We start from the raw sequence: 22,751 nt of genomic DNA on the forward strand, positions 1-22,751 counted from the left end.
ACAACTGCATCAATCCGCGTTTTCTTTTGGGAAGAGGAAGTGTATGCATCACTTAGTGAACAGAGTTAGCATTCACTAGGTAGAAAGAACATTTCCTAATTAGTCATGGATATTCACTTTGGACAGTGAAACTAGGGACTCGGACAGCAGCTGAGGAGAGGGTCGCTGGTGAACCCGTTAGTCACTAACACTTGCCCAGAATGATTGGTGGTGTAGTTGTGGATCATGCGATCTAATGCTTACCAAAACGGAATGCTTGTTCCAACGAGTGGGAACTTTTGATTCCAATGTAAAATAAAACTAATACTTGTCAGTTTTTTCCCCCCATGAACACTGTAAATGGTCTAATATGAATTTGATTTGGCCCCTCATTTATAAAAAAATAATAATAATAATTTAATCCTGGAACAGGGCCCGCTTGTAAAACACATTCTCTAGTGGTATGTTTTAGTGTTTGCAAGTAGAGATACCCAAGAGGACTCTGATTGGCAGAGCATTGCTTTTTCTGACCAATGAACTCAGTGCATGCTGAGCATGTCATGTTTTCACATTTTAACCAATCTGAGTAGATTCTGGAACATGCAGCTTTCCTCAAGCAACTACAGTGGCGCTCAAAAGTATTCACCCCTCATGGACCAATACTTATTTTAAGATGAAACTGAAAAACAAAACAATGTCAATGTGAAAAATTAAATCTAAGAATTGTTCAATATTAATTACCAATATAATTGTTTTCACCACTGACACTGGATACAGACACCCTGAACCAATAGATGCCCTGCATGGTTTTAGACACGCCCTTCTCATTATCATTTAAGACAGTGGTTCCCAACCAGGGTTACTAGACTTAGCCTTTCCATAGGGGGTACTTGAAAACACTCATGACACCATAGGCTTACTAGTAAGATTAACATGAGGGGGTACTTCAGGGGTCCTCCAAGCAGAGAAATATTCTGTCGGTGGTACAATAACTGAAAAAGGTTGGGAGACATGGATTTAAGCTATGACGACATTGGGAAATAGTAAAATCTGGGTAATTGCTGCCAAATTTTCCTTTGCCAAATATTAACTATAGGATGGGAATACTTATGAAATCAATGATTTTAGTCAATTTTGATAACATGTTGTTACAATAAAATAAAAAAGGCCTTGAGGGGTGAATACTTTTGAGAACCACTGTACCACCTGCATTTGAAATATGAATGTGAACACAATGTAGGCTAATGCTTGAACACAATGCACCAATGTCATTGGATAAAGTAACCTACTAGCCATGTATTGTAGTAGTGTGAGAGATCAGGGGGGTCAAGCAGTCCTACTGCGCCCTCTCGTGGAGGTTAGGGCTCATTACAAGCAGTGCCAGAGCGCTCGGCTGATACCAGTCAGCTAATCACTGTGTTTAGGTCCAGACTGAGTGTGTTGAAGGCAGAGAGGTACAGAGATGGAACTCACCCTGGAGTGGAATACCTACCTGTTGGATTTACCTGTGCAAGAAGGACCGAGCAGCCAGGTGTAGCTTGTGACCCCTCTGCTGTGTAGGACATTGGCAGTCTGGACACATGAATCAGAAAGAGTTTTATTGCCAAGTACGTTTCACAAGCAACAAGGAATTTGTTCTGGCTGTTGGTCCAACATTTAATACAAAAAGGAATAAGGGAAGTAAAAACAAATAAGAACAGCGGAATGAGCATAAAAAAAGTTGACCTGTGTATTAATGAATTACTAAAATGTAAGGGGCAAGTTTTTGTCCAGTTGAGGGTTATTTATGTATGTATGTGGGAAGGGGTAATAGATTGTCCCGTTTAGCGTTGTGTGTGTATGTGGGAGAGGGTTCTACATTTATCCGTTGTGGGTTGTAAGTTGGGAAGTGGGCTATAGTCAATTTGGTTCCAAGGGCATATTCATGAAGCCTACTGCTGAGGAAAGAAACTGTTCTTGTGGCGGGAGGTTTTGGACCTGATTGACCTCAGCCTTCTTCCAGACAGGAGATCACTAAATATTCAATTTCCAGGGTGAGTGTGATCAGCCCAATCTTTGTCACTCGCCTGTCCGGCAATGCAGGCCAACTGCCTCTAATTGGGGACACCTGAACAAAACCACAGAGATGCCTAGAGGCATCTATTCTGCCATGTCCTGACTATGCCCCCAGACCAGCACAGAGAAGGGTAGGGTGCCTCATAGTACCTCATAGTTATTTTTATTTACCCAAAATGATTTAGCAAAATCTAATTTGCAGTGACAATTCCAAATTAAAAATCAGTTACCCATAAAAACAATAAAAAAGTAACTACTTGTAGTAATTGTAACAACCACAAGAGGACACTGTAATTACATTATTAGATCTTTGAGAAAAATTATATCTAAAAAAAATTAAATATAAAAATGTAAATATTAAATATATTTCTTCCACAGTCTGCCCCTTCAATGTCCCATTTACTGTTAATAGCAAATGTATAATTGAAGTTTCCTGTCATTATTTATGCAGAGAGGCACATCTTGTTCCTTACACTTCCATGTGTTGTATTTTCTGTTTCCATCTTACATCTTACATCTCCAAGTTCTACCTATGATTTGGATCATCACTGGCTGCATTGGACACTGGGGATTTCCAGGCCTTCTCTGAGTGGCCCTAGGGGTGCTGGGTTGAGAAGGAGCTCTGGATGATCAGCTGCTGATGGGTGCTCTGGCTCATTCTGATCTAAAAAACACAGATTCAGACATTCGTTTTACCTTAAAATAGCACAAGGGGACCTTGTTTTCTTGGGTGGAGGGGTTGTATGTATACATTGCCTGGCTAGCTAGCCTGGTTTCAATGTACGGTGGTGTAGGTGTACAGCCCCTTTACTACATTGGAACTAGGCAAGCTAGCCAGGTAATAATGCTTGCTAACGGAATAAAGCTGCAACTCAGTTCTCTACACTTTGTGTAGTTGTGAAATAATCTTGCCTTCTCAGGTATTCTAGGCTAAATCATGATATCCTTATTATCCATTTCCCACTACCTATTTCCTCTAAAGAAATACAACACACCCAACGTATATCCATATATCTAGGGCCCTCATTTGTCACTTATCTAAGACACACCTCCAGAGAAATAAAAAGACAGCTCTTAAGTATCAGACAAAAAGTAAACAAAAACCACAGGCAGGAAAACCAACATTCAATCCCCCTCCCGCACCCTTAGACAATTAACTGACAGACACACGGGCAGACCTATCAGGGCATGTAACAACTAGTTATGCCCACTTATCGGGGTCCCAATCAGAAACCGCTTCAGTTTGTGGTCAACCATGATAGTTTCAACACTGCCTTTTCTGTCTTCAACTTTTCAACTTTTTCCTAATTTCTTTGCCATTTTTTTCTGGCCTCAAAAGTTGCTTCCTGGGCAGAAACAATTGTGTAAAAAGAATAGTTAACAGTTAAACAGTGGTCCAACAAATATTTATTTCTCTCGCAGGGGTTCATCGGAATAAAATGCATCATCACATGGTTAATGGGCCATCATCACATGGTTAATGGGTCATCAGGGGGAGGATGGCTGGACTGGGTTACTGCTTGCTTGCCTTACATTAAACCTCAAACAAACTAGGCAATTTGAACAGAAATCTTAAGCATAATTCGTAAAGCCCTGTGTAAGCCAGTATCTATTGACCTTATTTGCAATTCCCTCTTTTGCAGTGCGATCTTTCCCATGCAAGAACACAACATTGAAATTAAACAGACATTTTGGTAAACTGGGGCCTATCAAGTTAGGGCCTATCTAAACCATATTTACAAAGGACGCCTCTGCCTTTTTCCAAGGGGGTTTTCTCTTTAGGTGAAAACCGAGATTGAACTTCAACAATGTCAGAGAGGGAGACCAGAAGGATCAAATGGCTCATCTGCAGAGCGGAATGAGGTGGGGCCTGAGCAGCAAATAACATCTGCCTGTAGTTTGGGCCCCACATATAGCCACCTCCTTAGGTAACAAGACCGCTTCTAACTAGTTGTAACAAGTTTTGAATAAGCTGGCCGTGTTGGATCTGTGTACCAGAACAAATATTGAACCCATGCACTTTCCACAATGTACCAAAGTCATGTACAACACCAAAGACCTATCTGCTGTTGGTTTACATGGTAACATACACAGCTCGAATAAACTTATTTTTAGTATCTGGAAGCCCCCAATGTAACAGCCCGGGCCTGTTTCAAAGGAGGTATCACCCTAGGACCCACCTCGTTTTCAAATGGAATTATATGCGGAAGCAGGCTCACCAGGTATCTCACAGGTACACGGATCCCTGTCACACACAGGGGTGGAGTCAATAGAGGTTGATGCCTGCCTTATATAAACTATGGCCGAGGGAACCCTAGACACACCCCTGCTCTCCAAACAGCCCCCCAGAGCTGCCACCTCACCGCAGGACCTCCCACCCAGATAAACAGCCCCAACCAACTGGAAGACTCCAGTCCTCATAATTGGAAATGCATGAACATATATGCCTGCAACCAGCACTTAAAGGAATGCGATTTACCAGAAAGCAGGGTTGCCACACTATGGGGGAAACACAATAACCTTTTTAACACAGACCAGACGGAATGAACCGAATTGTGGTTTCATCATGGCCCTTTTTTGTTCTGCTCGTCATTAATATGGGACTGCGCGCAAACAGTAGGTTTTGCATGTGTTCTGTGTGTTAGTTATGTGCTTCTCTTTTTGTATGTGTGAATGGGGATGCACTATGAAATGTAATGCAGGGGTGTTCTTACGCCATCAATTTCTTCCATGAGGGTAGTATTTCTTCTGGTTCAGTGGTCCCTCCAACACCTATTATGCCGCATTTCCACTGGTGCTTTACCCTGGTACCTGGGCTACACTGGTGATTCATGCTATTGTTGGCTCTAGACTTTCCTGTTTCCACTAGGTATACATTTGCAGAGTTGGGGAGTAACAGATTACAAGAAATCCTGGAGTAACTGATTTGTTACTAGAAATCTGAAATGTAACAAAACATGTAACAAAAAACTGTAACTATAATCCATTACGTTACCAACTAAAATATTGTAATCGGATTACAGATACTTTTGAAATAAATAATGATTACTTTTGGATTACTTAAATTGAAAAAGAATAGTTGTACGAAATAATTATGACACATTGCATGCTTGATTTTTTTTATGTAATGTTTTAAAAATATAGTTATTTGAACGAAAATAACAATGGAGCGCCTCAGTTGTTTTGTATGAACATCATGTGGCGCATAACCAGTTTAGTTACTGATTTAGTGAGGAACTGAGGGGTTAAAATTAGGAGACCACTGCAAATTGAATGACTATATTGAAAAGGAAAGAAAAAGGTACATTGGTCTCTTAATTTTTTCTGGAGCTGTATATGCTTTTAAAGATGCAGTGTGTGACTACAGTGAAGTCCTCAGCATTCAAGGCCATGTTCTTTATGCAGGACAATGCTCCATCACATGCATCCAAGTACTCCACTGCTTGGCTAGCAAGCAAGAGCCTCAAATATGCCAGAATAATGAGCTGGCCCCTTTCCTTACCTGACTTAAATCCTTTTGAGCAAAGGTGTAGGAGTGACTCTGATATTGGGGGGGACACATTTAACTACAGTGTGAATGTTAATATATTCACACTGAATGTTATATATATATTCACCAAAATGTCTATTTAATATATTAGTTCTACATGTTTTTCCACTTCTAGAATCCACTTCTAGTTCGATTCTCTTTGTCCATGACTACGTTAAATATAGACATGCTCTGGTTAAAAAAGGCGTTGAATAGGACCAGTGCGACCGACACAGTTTCGCTCAGAGGGAGTCTGGTTGAAAATACTGGGGATGATAATTGTTTCAACAACAATGGCTTGCAATACTCATTATGTCTGGATGAGTGTAGCAAGTAGATAGTTACCCAAAATAATGTTGTCTTTCTGAACCGATGCCTTGCTGGTCTTGAAAGGACTCAAGCGTTCAGTATGATAATTCCAGTTTGACTTTAAGAAAGTAGTGATTTCTGAACATACCATAGTCCTAACTAGCACTGGTAAATTATACTGTCACTTCAGATAGATGATAATGTTACCAGAGTGCATCTTTTAAAATAAATAATACTACAATGTTGGTAACAAAATTAATAATACATTAATACTTCTCACTATCTTACCTGTTGGTTTGAGGCCTCTCTCTCTCCCATGCTCTGGCTACCTTTCTGACCAGTGTTATTGGTATGACAGCCTCCCTTCTGCATAAAGTAAACACATACAGTACAATCCTAAATTCAGCTGCTGTCCTTTTATCAGAGATCCTATTCAATGACTGATTAACATGATAACTGATCAACAGTCTGTCTTGGCGTGGCACTTATCAATGATTTACCTGTTGGTTTGAGCCAAGGCCTGTCCCTGTCGTGCCAAATATTTGATTGAACTCACAATTTTCCCCAGACAGTGCCTGTTGTCTGCTTGTTGATTTGCCAAAGCACTGGACAACAGTGCATTTACAGGATGATTTTCTTGTGCAGTCACAGAGACAGCGTGGCGGTGTGTATGACTACTTTCATGTGCTTTACATTTTTCATTAGCTTTTTTCCAATTTTTGAATCCAGAAGTGATAAAGGCGGGCTCTGATTTTACAGCAAATGGGGTGAGTTTTTCCTGGTAATTTCTCGTGCAATAAAAACACAAAACCCCCTTCTTCACTGCATTATAATGTAGCCAGGGAAAGTCCTTGTACCAGCACTCATGGAAGGAGAGAGTTCTGTTAGACAGAACTTGAGTGTCAACTTGAGTGTCAATACAAGTTACATAGGTTAAGTTAATAGAAAAATCCTGTTCTTTTACAATCATCTTCAATACAATTATTTGTGTCAAATCGATTTTATCCATTACGTTACTGGAAAGTCCGCCTTATTTTCACCAGCCAACGTTGGCTAGTAATGTTAATAGTAACAACGTTAACCTAGCAAGAGTGTATAGGCTACTAGTTGAATCACAACATCAGCTTAAAATCAACAACTTAGACACAAAATTATTACCAACTCACATTCCCTTTCTTTTCTTCCCCATGAGAAAGAAATCTCTAAAAATGAGCTGCTGCTGTCTTTTCATCTTAACCTCTGACCACACGCTGCTCAACAGCTACAGACTCCCGCTTCCCAAGCACTCTGAGCCGAGCCGTTGAGGGGCGGGCCGGAGGCAAGACGCTGTGTTGCGCTTTCAAAATAAAAGCAAGCGAGTTACAGATGTCAAAATAAAATATTGTTCTCCTCCGCGGTATAATGTCTGGGTGGGACAATTTGTTACTGTCTCCAATATTGGAGGGGACACGTCCACCCCGTCCCCCCGGTTCCTACGCACTTGCTTTTGAGAACTTGTGGACCCTTCTAAAACGTGAGATTTACAGTCAGGGAAGACAATATGTGAGGTCCTCGCATCGTTCCTGCTCCAGCTCCTTCTCGCGCCATCTACAAGCCACCACTGCGCACTCAAAACGAAGTGTACCTGAACGCAGCTCACAATCCAGAGCTCAATCACCGGAATATTAAACACCTGTGCTCCATTGTCTCTCCCTATATTAGCCCGATCGCCACCACCACTCAGGTGTGAGGTATTGTTGGTGGTGGACCTGCGAAGCCTGCGTAGCGCTCTTTAGCTAGTCGTTGAGTCCCAGCCCCTTGTCCTGTCCCCGTCTGTCTGTGTATAGAAGCCTGCCTCTTGACCTACCTACCTACCTACCTACCTACCTACCTGCCTGTCTGCCTGCCCCGTGGACTATCCTGATCACCGGTTACCGTGCCTGCCTGCCTCTCTCGTTTTGTTCGTTCCTCACCCCTTTGCCAATAAACCGACAGTTGTGTTTCGCAATTGGAAGCTCAAACCCCGGGTCCCGGTGTTCATTATCACCTCTTTGAACAGCATTTGCGAGGCTGTGGTTGCTGCTTCCGCGAAAGTTGATCGTGAACAGATCAAGAAACTGACAGATTGCATGGATGGAAGGCTCTTGGCAGTTATTGAAACCAAGGGTGGCTATATCGGTCACTGAATATTTTTGAACGGCAATTTTTTTTATTTAATTTTAATTTTGTGCTACGTTTTTGTTTCACTCACTCTAAAAGTTGAGTATTGGGATAAAGTATTTTTGTAATTTAGTTGCCTAATTATTCGGCACACTAATTGTTGCCTAATAATTGTGCAGGGTATTTTAGCCACGGTTTTGCAAAAAATATTGCAAAACAACCTTAAAGAACATTTCAAACACCTTTCTCCACTACATTCCAACAACTTTGGTGGAGCTCTGAAAATCCAATTCTGCTGACATTTTACAAATCAATGACCAACTCTGCATGCAAATATCCTGTCATCAAACCAGGAACTATTGTTCGAATTATGAGATCCATACAACTTTCATAAGTAAGTGAGCTATAATCATATGTTTTGTCATCCATTTCTCAAATGTATTGTCTTTCTAGTTTTGTCCAACTAGACAGCCAAATACATCTCTGAAATGGAACTTTGATCAGAACAATTGTCTGGATAATGCCTCAACTCCATTAAGTGGAAAAAAGGTCAAACATGCTAAAGAAAACAATGTATCCGTTTAGATGCTGTGAGTGACGTTTTAAGAAAAGTACAAAAAAAAAATTTAATCTCCCATTTTGGGCTGAATGTTTAATATTTTGTTAATCTATGGTCTACAAGTATAATCACTGTCCTACTGCACTCAGACAAGAAATTAAAAATGTTAAAACATTAGTTTGAGGCTCATATCAGCACATACAGGACAGTACATTTCCCAGGTCCTGTTTTGGTTGGACAGCACCACTTTTATAATCAATGGTCAAAAACCCTTGAATACAGATTTAAAAATCTGTGGATTTCAGGTCAAACATATTGAATATGGACATTAATCTACCCCTCCTATTAGCTCCATTGCAATGTGACTAATTACCAATGCTGTTTATTACAACCATTATGCTCCCATTTTAGAATTGTTTTTTCTCTCCAGCTCTGAAGGTGATTGGAGGAAAGAGGGCTGTGATCCTGGGTGAAGATGCTGACCTTTTCTGCAGATTGTCTGAGGCTGAGGAATTTGATCAGATAACATGGCAGAAAGAGACCAGGGAAAATTCCAACAAACATAATTTCTTTGTCATTAAACCCGATGGGATTACTAGCAACGTGAATGGATTGAAAGGAAGAGTTCTGTTCATTGGGAACACATCAGATTATCTTGGATCGATTCGAATAAGAAATGTCACGCTGTTGGATGAAGGCACCTACACATGCATCTTCAGTGTTTCCAGTGGACCAATCCAAACAGAGATGTCTCTGACTGTGATCGGTAAGGAATTTAATCAAGTCTACATCTGAAGATGTGCAGTAGTTCAGTACTCAAATTAATCAAGAGCAGAGACTCGATCAACTCATTCATTTTGCAGTGTTTTTTTTAAATATGGTCTTAACCAACACTAAATTTGAAACAAGATTAGCAAATTGTGTACATTGCCTATTATTTATCAAATGACCTGGGAGGATATACATTACAGTGCCTTCCAAAATTATTGAGAGAGTAATACATTTTTCCTCGTTCAGCTCTGAACTCTTGGGTCCAGTTTCGCAAATACAGATTAAGCCTACTAGGACAAAAAAAGCTCAATGGAGTTTTCTATTAAACCTTTTTTAGTCCTAGACTTGGTATAATGTCTTCGAATCTGTCTCTAAAGTGTGATTTTTAAATAACATGGTTATTATTGGTGTTTTTTTGTTAGATTACATATTGATCCACATAGTGGCATAATGTCTTCTGTTGTCTCCTTGTTTTATTTCTTGTCCCAGTTCCTCCAGTGATGTCAGTGACAGGTCACGTCTCTCCTGTTGGGGACAATGAAGTCGTCTTGGTAACCTGCATTGCTGCAGCTGCCAAGCCAAAGGCAGAAGTCATTTGGAACACTGGTGCTTTAAACAAATCATTGAGGTGGGTGACAAACTCCACCCAGCACGCCAACGGCACCAGTACAGTACTCAGCCAGCTTATTGGGCTCCCAACCAGAACAGCCAATCAGAAACAGGTTCACTGTGTGGTCAACCATTGTGCCCTGGAAGAAGAAAGAACCCTCTCCTACACCATAGACATCCACTGTAAGTATAGACTCCTGCATTCCCAGGCTGTGGGATCAATAACTGTCTGCATTCTTTGTGCGCTGCATCATGTGTTGATAAGTTACGCCTCGGGGTCCTGAATGACAGAGTGGTCTGGTCGCTGCCTGAACTGCGTCATTCCAAGTCCCAATCCTGATAAAAGATTAGCGGAGGCGTTCAGTGGTTGGTGGTGCAGTTAGCCAAGCAAACAAGTTTCATACATAGTGTAGAAGCAATTCAATGTGCTTTACAAAGAAAAAAAGAAATATAAAAATGAAATAGAATAAATACAAATTATAGAATGAAAGCAATAAACAACAATAAAAAAGAATAATTATAAAACATTGAATAAGAAAATAGAATAAAAAACAAAATAGAAACATAACTAGTAGATTCCGTAATAGATTCCATGAGGACACTATGAAAGCAGTAAGGCTAAACCGTGTGGTTAAGCACTCATTCATAGGCGTGTAAAAAGAGAAGTTTTATTAACCTGGATTTAAAAATGTATACTTTTGGGGCATGTCCAAGATCTTCCAGTAGTTTATTCAAGTTGTGTGCAGCATAACCGCTAAACGCGGCATCTCCATGTTTAGTTTGGACTCCACTAGCTGACCTGAGTTCATGGATCTAAGAGCCCTCCTTGATTTATACTCTTCAAACATATCAGAAATATATTTGGGGCCTAAACCATATAGACAACAAGCACCACTTTAAAATCTCTTCTGTAACTAACTGCAAAGGTTTAAGAACCGGAGTGATGTGCTCTGTTCTCTTGGTCCTGGTTAACATTCTAGCAGCAGCATTCTGAATGAGCTGCAGCTGTTTTACAGTCTTTTTGGGGAGTCCAGTTAAGAGGCCATTACAGTAGTCAAGCCTACTAGAGATAAACCATGGATGAGCTTCTCTTGGTCTTTTTGGGACACAAAGCCCTAGATTCTGGCTATATTTTTAAGATGATAGAATGCTGTTTTGGTGACCGCTTTGATATGACTGTTGAATGTGACATCTGAACACCAAGATTACGCACTTCGTCCCGAGAATCCAGCTCTATGTTAACACTAATTCTCTTATTTTTGCTGCCAAGCAAAATCTCTGTTTTTATCCTGGTTTAATTGTAGAAAATGTTGGTTCATCCAGGTATTTTGTGCTCTTTACAGGGACACAGTCTATTGAGCTGTTGTCATAATGTTTGAAAGCCATATATATTTGAGTATCATCTACATAGCTATTGTAGTTAATGTTGTTGTTCAGTGGAATTTGTCCCAGAGGTAGCATATAGAGATTGAACAGAAGCGGTCTAAGAACTAATCCCTGGGGAAATCCGCATGCAATAGCCACCCTATCAGATTCATGATTGCCAATGGTCACAAAGTAACCAACACTGTCTGGGTTTTATGGGTTAGTAAGTTAGTACTCGATACACATGTGAGCTCAATCAACGTAGGAGACCGGGCAATGTGTTTGCTTTGGTTTAGAATTACAGTCTAGACCTCCTGGTGAAGTTAAATCTTTATTGTGGTTTAGAGGACACGTTCTCATGAAATGACAGCACTTTAATTATTATGCATGTTATCTGTCTTGGTATGGGTGTGTGAGTGTAAACCGTTTTACATTATGCAACTTCAGTAATTTTCTCTCTGTCCTCTGTTAGATCCACCTCAGATAGTAAATATTACGTCCTCCCAAGCCAAATACTTCCTGTGTATTGTAGATGGCAACCCAAGGCCAAACTACATCTGGAGCAGGTACGCCCTTCTATGTAAACCAGTTCAAACCATTCTTTTTACAGTTTTAATATCACACCTACATGTAAACACACTAGGCAGTAGTGATGGGCAGTTAGTTCTTTCTTTTACAGCCACACAAGCCTGTAAATCCAAATGGGCCCTCCTCAACCACCCGACTATATGATAAAGTGAACTTCTGAAGCCTAAACCTGACACTAAATCCGCAAATATACAAAATGCTGCTGTAAAATCCAGATTGCAAAGTGTGGTTTAGATAAAGCGCTTCACACTAACACAGAGGCACAGGCTGGGAGCTGAAATGTGGCGTACTTTGAGAGTCAGACTATGGCCTAGTTCTCTAATTCTCATAGATTATTTCAATCAGTGTCCTTCTAGATTCACTGTACTTTTAGAGTAGGGATAATGTGGTGACAATTATTATTAATATTGTAGGACAATATTAGAATTATACAGGTGCTGGTCATATAATTAGAATATAATCTATAAATTTATTTATTTCAGTAATTCCATTCAAAAAGTGTAACAGACTGATATATTTCAAGTGTTTATTTCTTTTAATTTTGATGATTATAACTGACAACTTATGAAAACCCCAACTTCAGTATCTCAGAAAATTAAAATATTACTTAAGACCAATACAAAAAAAGGATTTTTAGAAATGTTGGCCAACTGAAAAGTATGAACATGAAAAGTATGAGCATGTACAGCACTCAATACTTAGTTGGGGCTCCTTTTGCCTGAATTACTGCAGCAATGCGGCATGGCATGGAGTCGATCAGTCTGTGGCACTGCTCAGGTGTTATGAGAGCCCAGGTTGCTCTGATAGTGGCCTTCAGCTCTTCTGCATTGTTGGGTCTGGCGTATCGCATCTTTCTCTTCACAATACCCCATATATTTTCTATAGGGTTAAGGTCAGGCGAGTTTGCTGGTGTCACAAAAGGTGGTGTAGTGATGTGTTGCGAGAGCAAGGAACCAGGTGCAGGCAGGTGGGACCTCGGACCGAGTGTTAGGCACCTCGCCCTCTTCTTCTTCCGGCCTCGCCTGCGTCCTGTCCTTCCTGCCTCCTGCATGTCCTGCAGGAGACCCTTCACCAGCTCCCCTTGTTCTTTGGTGAGGGGCTTGGCCACTCCGTACTGGTCCATGCCCCACAGCGGCTCCCCAAACCCGTCTTGGGGCAACCCCCAGCCTTGCTCCTCAAGGGGATCCTCCTCCACTCTCGTAGACGGCTTCGTCGTCATCCGAGGAGAGGGAGTCAGACCCCCAATCGCCCCTCCAGGTATACACCCTCTCTGGAGGGACTGCCTGCTGGTTCCAGTTGTGGTGGCTCATCCTGTCACAAAAGGTGGTGTAGTGATGTGTTGCGAGACCAAGGAGCCAGGTGCAGGCAGGTGTAGTCGGTGTTGAGTCTTTAATAGACAAGAAATAAACATACACCGAGCACAAAACACACAAAAGCAAAGGGCTGCAGCAAAAACTACAATATACAATGGAACACGTATTTACGAACAACGGCAACACACACGACAAGAACAATGAGCCACAGTGTGGGGAGCAGAGGGGAAACATACACATACAAATTAGCTAGATTGGGACCTGGTGTGGAAGATTGGAAACATGTGACAGTCCGGGATGTGTTCGTGAGATATGGAAACTGAGAAACTATGGCACGGTGGCGCTGCTGCTCACCGCACCATGACAGCTGGCCAATTAATAACAGGGATACCATGGTCATTAAACCAGGTACTGGTAGCTTTGGCACTGTGTGCAGGTGCCAAGTCCTGTTGGAAATAAATCTGCATCTCCATAAAGTTGGTCAGCAGCAGGAAGCATGGAGTGCTCTAAAACTTCCTGGTAGACGGCTGCGTTGACCTGGGACCTCAGAAAACACAGTGGACCAACACCAGCAGATGACATGGCACCCCAAACCATCACTGACTGTGGAAACTTTACACTTGACTTCAAGCAACGTGGATTCTGTGCCTCTCCTCTCTTCCTCCAGAGTCTGGGACCTTGATTTCCAAAGGAAATGCAAAATTTACTCTAATCAGAGAACATAACTTTTGACCACTCCGCAGCAGTCCAGTCCTTTTTGTCTTAAGCCCAGGCGAAACGCTTCTGACGCTGTGTCTTGTTCAAGAGTGGCTTGACACAAGGAATGCGACAGCTGAAACCCATGTCTTGCATACGTCTGTGCGTGGTGGTTCTTGAAGCACTGACTCCAGCTGCAGTCCACTCTTTGTGAATCTCCCTGTCACGGCTTCGGGGGGTGGAACAAGGAGGAGGCGTACACAGCTCTTTCATCATGCATTTCACAGGTGAAATGCATGATGAGATGGACAGTGGTGTCAGAAGGCCGGTGACGTCGAACGCTGGAGCCCGTCCGCTGCAGGGGGAGGTGAAGCAGAGGGCGCAGTTGTCACACTCCCCCACATTTTTGAATGGGTTTTGTTTCACAATCCTCTCCAGGGTGCGGTTATCCCTATTGCTTGTACACTTTTTTCTACCACATCTTTTCCTTCCCTTCGCTATTAATGTGCTTGGACACAGAGCTCTGTTAACAGCCAGCCTCTTTAGCTATGACCTTTTGTGTCTTGCCCTCCTTGTGCAAGGTGTCAATGGTCGTCTTTGGGACAGCTGTCTAGTCAGCAGTCTTCCCCAAGATTGTTTAGCCTTCAGAACTAGACTGAGACCATTAAAGGCCTTTGCAGGTGTTTTGAGTTAATTAGCTGATTAGAGTGTGGCACCAGGTGTCTTCAGTATTGAATCTTTTCACAATATTCACATTTTCTGAGATACTGAATTTGGGGTTTTCATTAGTTGTCAGTTATAATCATCAGAATTAAAAGAAATGAACACTTGAAATATATCAGTCTGTGTGTAATGAATATATATATTATACAAGTTTCCCTTTTTGAATGGAATTACTGAAATAAATCAACTTTTTGATGATATTCTAATTATATGACCAGCACCTGTATTTTCATTTAAAAGCCAGTTCAGAATAAGGTTCTTCAAAACCACTAATCAGGGGTAGGATATAAAACATTTCCAATGCAATGAGTATCCCCTGAACAGGGAGTCCACTATTAAGAAATGGGGAGAATATGGCACAGCTATGAATACGCTAGAACAGGCCAGCCACAAAAACGGAATATCCGGGTGAGGAGGAAACTGGTCTGGCAACCCACCAAGAGGCATGTGACAATTCTAAAGGAGTTTGTCTTATGTGGCTGAGCTTCATGGTAAAACAACTCACATCAAAACTCAGCTAGAGTTTGCAAGAAGGCATCTGGGAGACTCTGAGACCAAGTGGAAGACTCTATGGTCTGATGAGATCAAAACAGAGCTTCAATGCTGAGCACTATGATTGACACAAGCCTAACACCACACATCGCCCTGACAACACCATCACTACCATGAAGCATCATTGTGGCAGCATCATGCTATGAGGATGCTTCTCTGTGACATAGAAGAATATCCCAAGATGGTAGAGACTTATCCAAAAAGACTCATGGCTGTTTTTCCTGCTAAAGGTGTATCTACCAAATATTGATTAAAGGAGATTCATTTTTATTTGATGTTGTTACACAATACATGTGGAAATGTCCAAGGAGGTGAATATGTTTATGAGTCACTGTATCGCTTTTACTCATAGAGAATTTTTTAAATCATCAAATGGGAGAAGCAAACCGTATCAGTAGGCATGAAATAAGATAAGTGTTTGGTTTAATTTTAGGGTTAGGGTGTCTAACCCTAAATTTCAACCAAAGACCTATCATATTTCCTCAGACTATTAATATCATTCTCTGTTATTGAGGACTTGCTGTGGTTTACAAAACTTGTCTTGTCAACTGTTTTCACAGGTTTAGAAAAACAAGTAAACATGCATAAGTCCTTTTTATCCTCTTTCTCCCCAGAGATGTCCAGCCATGGCCTGTGTCTTCAGTCAGAATAGACGGAGACTCACTGCATCTCCTCAGTCTCAGTTCTGACCTGAATGGTCTCTATGTCTGTGAGGCCTCAAACCTGTACGGAAGTACAACTGGTTTCCTCTATGTTCATACAACTTCTGGTGAGACCTCCAGTACGCTCATATAATTCAACTTGCTGTTTTTCAGTTCAATTTCTACACGTCTCTAACAGTGTGGCTTCATGATATGCTGAGTACCTGCATCAGACTTCAGACCACATTTCATAGTTTGACTGGAAGGTAAAACCACTAAGAGCCTTTTCACAAATTGAGAAATTACTTAGAACATAGAGGACATATTTTGGATTGGTACCATTCTATCAATTTCACCAGAGTGGTGGGGTACCTATTTTCCTGAGTGGATGGGGGGAGGGAGTTGCACGCTGACATCAACAACACGTGAGGCTGGATAAAACAGTAACAAAAATCGCCCAGGAGAGTGTGTGTAAGTCAAAAATATAATGTCCAATCATGGGGCACTGTAATATAGTGTACTTGGATAAGTATTTTTTTGTTGTTATTCTGTCTCTCACTGTTCAAATAAACCTACCATTAAAATTATAGATTGATAATTTCTTTGTCAGCGGGCAAACAGAAAAAATCCGCAGGGGATCAAATATTTTTTTCCCATCACTGTGTAAATGTGATTCACGAATGACAGAAAAAAGTATGTTGTTTTGCCATGGAAGAAAAACATACGTTCTTATGCCATGAAATGAAATAGCTTTGGCAGACTCGCTAACAATTGCTCAATTCTTATGACTATTCCAGTAAGTTAGTAAATACCGGTAAAGCTTATTACTGGCTAATATGCTGTTAAAACGTCCAGTGGCAAACGCAATACATAAACGCCATAGCAGTTAGGCAGGTTTCTAATCAATGAACAGAATATAATTCATACAGAAGCTTGTTAGTGTTCATACTGCAATTAATTCATGGATACCTGTTTTCTTAGAAAAATCTATCCTCAACAACTGGCACAAACAACAACATAAGCAACCATTTACTTGTATAAATAATGTTTTGGTTTACATGTCAATTTTTTATTAGTGATTACTGTAGGACTTGTGCCTGGATGTCTTCAAAAGACCTGGGGCTTGGGAGAAGACTAATATTCAAGCAGGTCAATGACACCAGAACAGCCTTAACGCATCTCTGGAACTCTACTGGAGGGATGGAACACCAATCTTCAAAGAGATGTTCCCTCATAGTGGTGTTTCGATGATGGTGATGGGGTCCAAAATCTCTCCTAGGGGTTCAATTGTGTTTTCAGTCTCCTTTGTGTGAATGTGAAGGCTCTGACACCAGGGGCATGGTGTGCACAGAAGTTTTACTTATTCAAACATGTTCTGAGGGCAGAAAGAAATTGATTGGTTCAGGCGTACACCCAAACGAAATGGAGAGGACGCGGTGCTCAACATTTCAGGCTGGATCAAAAAAGCAAGTGAATGTTATCCCAACCTCTTTCACAGACGTCAGCAGAATTGTACGCTTCCTGATGTACAGTGAATATAAAAAGTAAAACACCCCTGTTAAAATGCCATGTTTTTGTGATGAAACAAAGATAAATCATGACTGGAGATGTGGCTGTGTTCAGAATTAACCAATCACATTCAAACTCATGTTTAATAGAAGTCATTATACACCTGCTATCATTTAAAGTTACTTTGATTAATCACAAATAAAGTTCAGCTGTTTTAGTAGGTTTTTCCTGACATTTTCTTAGTTGCATCTCAGAGCAAAAGCCATGGTGCACAAAGAGCTTCCAAAGCATCAGAGGGATCTCATTGTTGAAAGATATCAGTCAGGAGAAGGGTACAAAATAATTTCCAAAGATATACCATGGAACACAGTGAAGACAGTCATCATCAAGTGGAGAAAATATGGCAGAGAGACATTACCAAGAACTGGACATCCCTCCAAAATTGATGAAAAGATGAGAAGAAAACTGGTCAGGGAGGCTTCAAAGAGGCCTACAGCAACATTAAAGGAACTGCAGGAATTGCAGAAAAGAGTACTGGCTGTGTGCTTCATCTGACAACAATCTCCCGTTTTCTTCATATGAATGGGCTATGGGGTAGGGTGGCAAGACGGAAGCCTTTTCTTACAAAGAAAACCTCCAAGCCTGGCTGAAGTTTGCAAAAACAAACATCAAGTCCCCCAAAAGCACTTGGGAAAATGTGTTATGGTCTAATGAAACAATGGTTGAACTTAATTCCAAAAGGTATGTTTGGCGCAAAAACAACACTGCACATCACCCAAAGAACACCATACCCACAGTGAAGCATGGTGGTGGCAGCATCATGCTTTGGGGCTGTTTTTCTTCAGCTGGAACCAGGGCCTTAGTCAGGATGGAGGGAATTATGAACAGTTCCAAATACCAGGCAATTTTGGCACAAAACCTTCAGGTGTCTGTTAGAAAGCTGAAGATGAAGTTCACCTTTCAGCACGACAATGACCCAAAGCACACATCCAAATCCACAAAAGCATGGCTTTACCAAAAAAAGATTAACGTTTTGGAATGGCCCAGGCAGAGCCCAGACCTGTATCCAATTGAACATCTGATTGGGGCTGTGCACAGGAGATGTCCTCACAATCTGACAGATTTGGAGCACTTTTGCAAAGAAGAGGGGGCAAATATTGCCACATCAAGATGTGCCATGCTAATAGACTCTTCCCCAAAAAGACTGAGTGCTGTAAAAAAATCAAAAGGTGCTTCAACAAAGTATTAATTTAAGGGTGTGCACACTTATGCAACCAGGGTATTGTGAGATTTATTTGATTTGTTTCTCAAAGATTTCAGTTTGTTTTTCAATTGAATTGGTCACATTATTGGTCACATTAAAGGTGGAAAAGGTTCTGAACAGGATTTATCTTTGTGTCATTCTTTTACATCACTAGAACCTGGCATTTTAACAGGGGTGTGTAGACTTTTTATATCCACTGTAATTAGAAGTGTTCATGAGCACCGCCTCCTCTTCATTTCGATTGGGTGTTTGCCTGTCCCAATCACATTTCTTTCTAAACTTAGAACATGTTTGAGTAAGTAAAACTGGTATGTGCCATATGAGCCCGATAAGTAGTTTTGTTATGATGAATAGCATAAATAAAATGTGCGGAAAGCAGAAAATTAAAGATGTTCATCCTGCGTTTACATTATTTTAATGCTTGAGTTTTCAGTCTCCTCTGAGTGAAGCACATCCATATACATCCATATGTCTCTTGCTCTGTGCACATTGAGTTGTAACTTCCATGTGCATGTCTAATTAACTTTAATGAAATTAACTTCTCTTTGGCGGTATTTGCATGACAGGAATAACTGGTCTTATAGTAGTATTCTTGGGTAATTATTATTTGTCCAACAATAGATAGAATTAAAACGTTTTCTAACATCTCACTCCAGAAGAAGGCATTGGGTTTGGTGTATTTTGTAACTCATTTTCCACTGAGGTAAAAAGATACTACTATACTATACCTACTGTAGCCAGCCACATGCTTTCTTGAGCTTTGAAATGTGGGCTTTGTGGTCAACAAAATACATGTTGGTTGCTAACTTTTGGGGGGACAACCCTTATAACCTAATTAGCTATGCAAGCATGAGGTATACACTCACCTAAAGGATTAATAGGAACACCTGTTCAATTTCTCATTAATGCAATTATCTAATCAACCAATCACATGGCAGTTGCTTCAATACATTTAGGGGTGTGGTCCTGGTCAAGACAATCTCCTGAACTCCAAACTGAATGTCAGAATGGGAAAGAAAGGTGATTTAAGCAAATTTGAGCGTGGCATGGTTGTTGGTGCCAGACGGGCCAGTCTGAGTATTTCACAATCTGCTCAGTTACTGGGATTTTCACGCACAACCATTTCTAGGGTTTACAAAGAATGGTGTGAAAAGGGAAAAACATCCAGTATGCGGCAGTCTTGTGGGCGAAAATGCCTTGTTGATGCTAGAGGTCAGAGGAGAATGGGCCGACTGATTCAAGCTGATAGAAGAGCAACTTTGACTGAAATAACCACTCGTTACAACCGAGGTATGCAGCAAAGCATTTGTGAAGCCACAACACGCACAATCTTGAGGCGGATGGGCTACAACAGCAGAAGACCCCACCGGGTACCCCTCATCTCCACTACAAATAGAAAAAAGAGGCTACAATTTGCACAAGCTCACCAAAATTGGACAGTTGAAGACTGGAAAAATGTTGCCTGGTCTGATGAGTCTCGATTTCTGTTGAGACATTCAGATGGTAGAGTCAATATATGGGGTAAACAGAATGAGAACATGGATCCATCATGCCTTGTTACCACTGTGCAGGCTGGTGGTGGTGGTGTAATGGTGTGGGGGATGTTTTCTTGGCACACTTTAGGCCCCTTAGTGCCAATTGGGCATCGTTTAAATGTCACGGCCTACCTGAGCATTGTTTCTGAACATGTCCATCCCCTACGACCACCATGTACCCATCCTCTGATGGCTACTTCCAGCAGGATAATGCACCATGTCACAAAGCTCGAATCATTTCATATTGGTTTCTTGAACATGACAATGAGTTCACTGTACTGAAATGGCCCCCACAGTCACCAGATCTCAACCCAATAGAGCATCTTTGGGATGTGGTGGAACGGGAGCTTCGTGCCCTGGATGTGCATCCCACAAATCTCCATCAACTGCAAGATGCTATCCTATCAATATGGGCCAACATTTCTAAAGAATGCTTTCAGCACCTTGTTGAATCAATGCCACATAGAATTAAGGCAGTTCCGAAGGCGAAAGGGGGTTAAACACAGTATTAGTATGGTGTTCCTAATAATCCTTTAGGTGAGTGTGTATTCCCAACATTGAGTTGTCAGGGCACAGTCTTTCCACACAGGTAACATTTAACATCATGTTAGAGTCTGGTTGGCCTACTGGTCACCATTACCAGATAGCTATTGGTTAACTGTAATTGCCTTGCTAATGGGTGTGGTAGTTATGGCCTTTAATTTGGTATGCGTTATTATTATTTATTAAGGAAAACACTAATAATTGCTAACTGTATTCCCTCTCTCCATACAGAGATCTCTCCTGCTTGCTGGGTTCTACTTTGTCTGATTGTTGTTGCTTCTGCTGCTGCCATTTTCTTATGTTCCTGGTACAAAAATGGGAAATTGCCTTGGTAATGTAATTAATTGAAATATAATGCACTCAATATGATCATATTGTATATATATACATATTTGAATTTATATAATTATTTATGTATCTTTCTAGTTCAAAGGTCAAAGCACCAGAACAGGTACGTTACAATTAGTGAGTAGTGTCATTGTCCACCATTGTATTGTGAGTTCCTGCTTGTCTACTGATGAAGCAAGTTTCTCATTGGCCACTTTTTACTATGTAATACTTTAATACTGTCTGTTGACTTCCAGACAGATCAAGACGATGGTGACGTGCCCATACGACAACGTGTGACAGAAGACGAAGAGGAAACATGATGTTGGAGACAGACCTTATGCGATTTGTTTGTTGTGTTGTTTTGCTTCTAATGTGCGTAATCTTGGTGTTCTGATAGACTCAGACCTTCCGTTCAACAGTCACATCAAGGCGATCACCAAAACAGCATTCTATTTTTTTCTTTTTCTTTTTTCCGGAGCTGTATAAGCGGGTAGACATTTGTCTTTTGTCAACTATAGTCTAGAGTAAATGAACATCTATGCTTTGTTTCTACATTCGATTTTGTGGAATAACTTCAAAACAGTCATTGTTTATCTCTGAATAAAGTCATAAGAAAGCAGAAAGTGAGAAAGTGGCCTTGTTGCAGCATATGACATAACATAATGAAACAGTCTTCTTTCCAACAAAGAAATGTTTATCTTAGCCCCGACCTAGACAAAAGACAGGAAGGCAGGTAACTAAGTCCCAACCCATCCTCTCACATCAAAGTGTAATATAATTACTGTGGAAACATACCATGCAATTTAATACAGACTGCAATTTAATACAGAATACATACCATGCAATTTAATACAGACTTGTGGCTGTGATGGAAAGTCCCAAAAAGCCCCCTTTTAAAACTGGAGATCATTGTAAAATGGCATTGCTCACCCAAACAGCTTTATAAGGCAGTCAGCCAAATTCACCTCTGCTTAGTCCTATTTTTTTTAAGTACTAATTATAGTAATATTTTATTAACGGAAGTTTTAATACTGTAAATGATGATAACAATGTCTGTAATGAAATGTGATATTTTTACCAAGCGCATGACCGCTGGTCTCAGGATGTCCTGCCCTCATCAAGAACTGCTTCTCACAACAGGCTGACCTGCCAAAAGAACTACATTCTGGCTATAGTGGACAGTTGTTTGTCTTTTGTTGACATGCTCAGACAATAATGTGCTTCAATTAACCCTCGAAGGGTAGGTTCTAATAAGAGCCTCCACTGGCCTCAATTGTGCAACGATGCAGCCTCCATGAGCGAAATAGAATCCCATAATGCACCATGTTATGTTTAAGACTGTGCAGTTTCACACAAAGGAGTGAATGTAAATTTATAATTACATGACACGTGCATTTGTTTGATTTTCAGATTTGATGTACAAACAGAACAAAATACCCCAAAAAAATCTAATTCCCTACTGTTGGTTTATTTATTCTAACGATGGATTTGTACGTTTAAATGTAATGCGTGTTTTATTAATAATAAGTGGACGATGAATTGCATCATTGAAGTCCCAAGTGTGTCCCACAGTTGATCCATTTACTAAACCCCCACAGCCACTCTATTGAAGTCATCCTCAACCCCCAAGGCCACACTATCAAAGTCATCCTCAACCCCCACAACCAATCTATTGAGGTCATCCTCAACCCCCACAACCACTCTATCGTAGTCATCCTCAACCCCCACAACCACACTATCGA

At 40.9% G+C, this 22,751-nt stretch overlaps 1 protein-coding gene and 1 long non-coding RNA gene across 7 annotated transcripts; one reads left to right on the forward strand and one right to left on the reverse strand.

Annotated features, from left to right (window-relative positions):
- Window positions 1-135: 135 nt before the first annotated feature.
- On the reverse strand, window positions 136-7,341 carry LOC106024696. The gene is made up of 3 exons (XR_001198480.3): window positions 7,039-7,341; window positions 6,161-6,238; window positions 136-2,698 (listed from the first exon to the last, which is right to left on the reverse strand). It is a non-coding gene; the product is annotated as an uncharacterized LOC106024696 (long non-coding RNA).
- Window positions 4,360-21,426, forward strand: LOC105027894 (nectin-3-like). 6 transcript variants are annotated; one of them, XM_013137852.4, is made up of 8 exons: window positions 4,360-4,650; window positions 9,001-9,336; window positions 9,831-10,133; window positions 11,788-11,881; window positions 15,802-15,956; window positions 20,911-21,010; window positions 21,106-21,144; window positions 21,264-21,426. In XM_013137852.4, coding segments are annotated over exons 1-8 (1,101 nt in total). In that variant the 5' UTR covers window positions 4,360-4,577; the 3' UTR covers window positions 21,265-21,426. The 6 variants fall into 6 exon arrangements, 5 of the variants coding, with proteins under 5 accessions (XP_012993306.2, XP_012993304.2, XP_012993308.2 ...); XM_013137850.4 differs by having other exon boundaries at window positions 21,106-21,130; XR_004574601.1 differs by lacking the exons at window positions 21,106-21,144; window positions 21,264-21,426 and adding an exon at window positions 16,003-16,094 and having other exon boundaries at window positions 15,802-15,912; window positions 20,911-21,004.
- Window positions 21,427-22,751: the final 1,325 nt, after the last annotated feature.

The sequence above is a fragment of the Esox lucius genome, chromosome 16 (genome assembly GCF_011004845.1).
Source record: "Esox lucius isolate fEsoLuc1 chromosome 16, fEsoLuc1.pri, whole genome shotgun sequence".
In the NCBI taxonomy this organism is placed as follows: Eukaryota; Metazoa; Chordata; class Actinopteri; order Esociformes; family Esocidae; genus Esox; species Esox lucius.

Excerpts from the sequence above, each read along its gene's own strand:
- LOC105027894 (XM_013137850.4), top strand. The coding sequence starts at position 4,578 with ATGAACCGAATTGTGGTTTCATCATGGCCCTTTTTTGTTCTGCTCGTC. Across the intron at positions 10,134-11,787 it reads CTACACCATAGACATCCACT|ATCCACCTCAGATAGTAAAT; the intron begins GTAAGTATAGAC and ends GTCCTCTGTTAG. Across the intron at positions 21,131-21,263 it reads AGGTCAAAGCACCAGAACAG|ACAGATCAAGACGATGGTGA; the intron begins GTACGTTACAAT and ends GTTGACTTCCAG.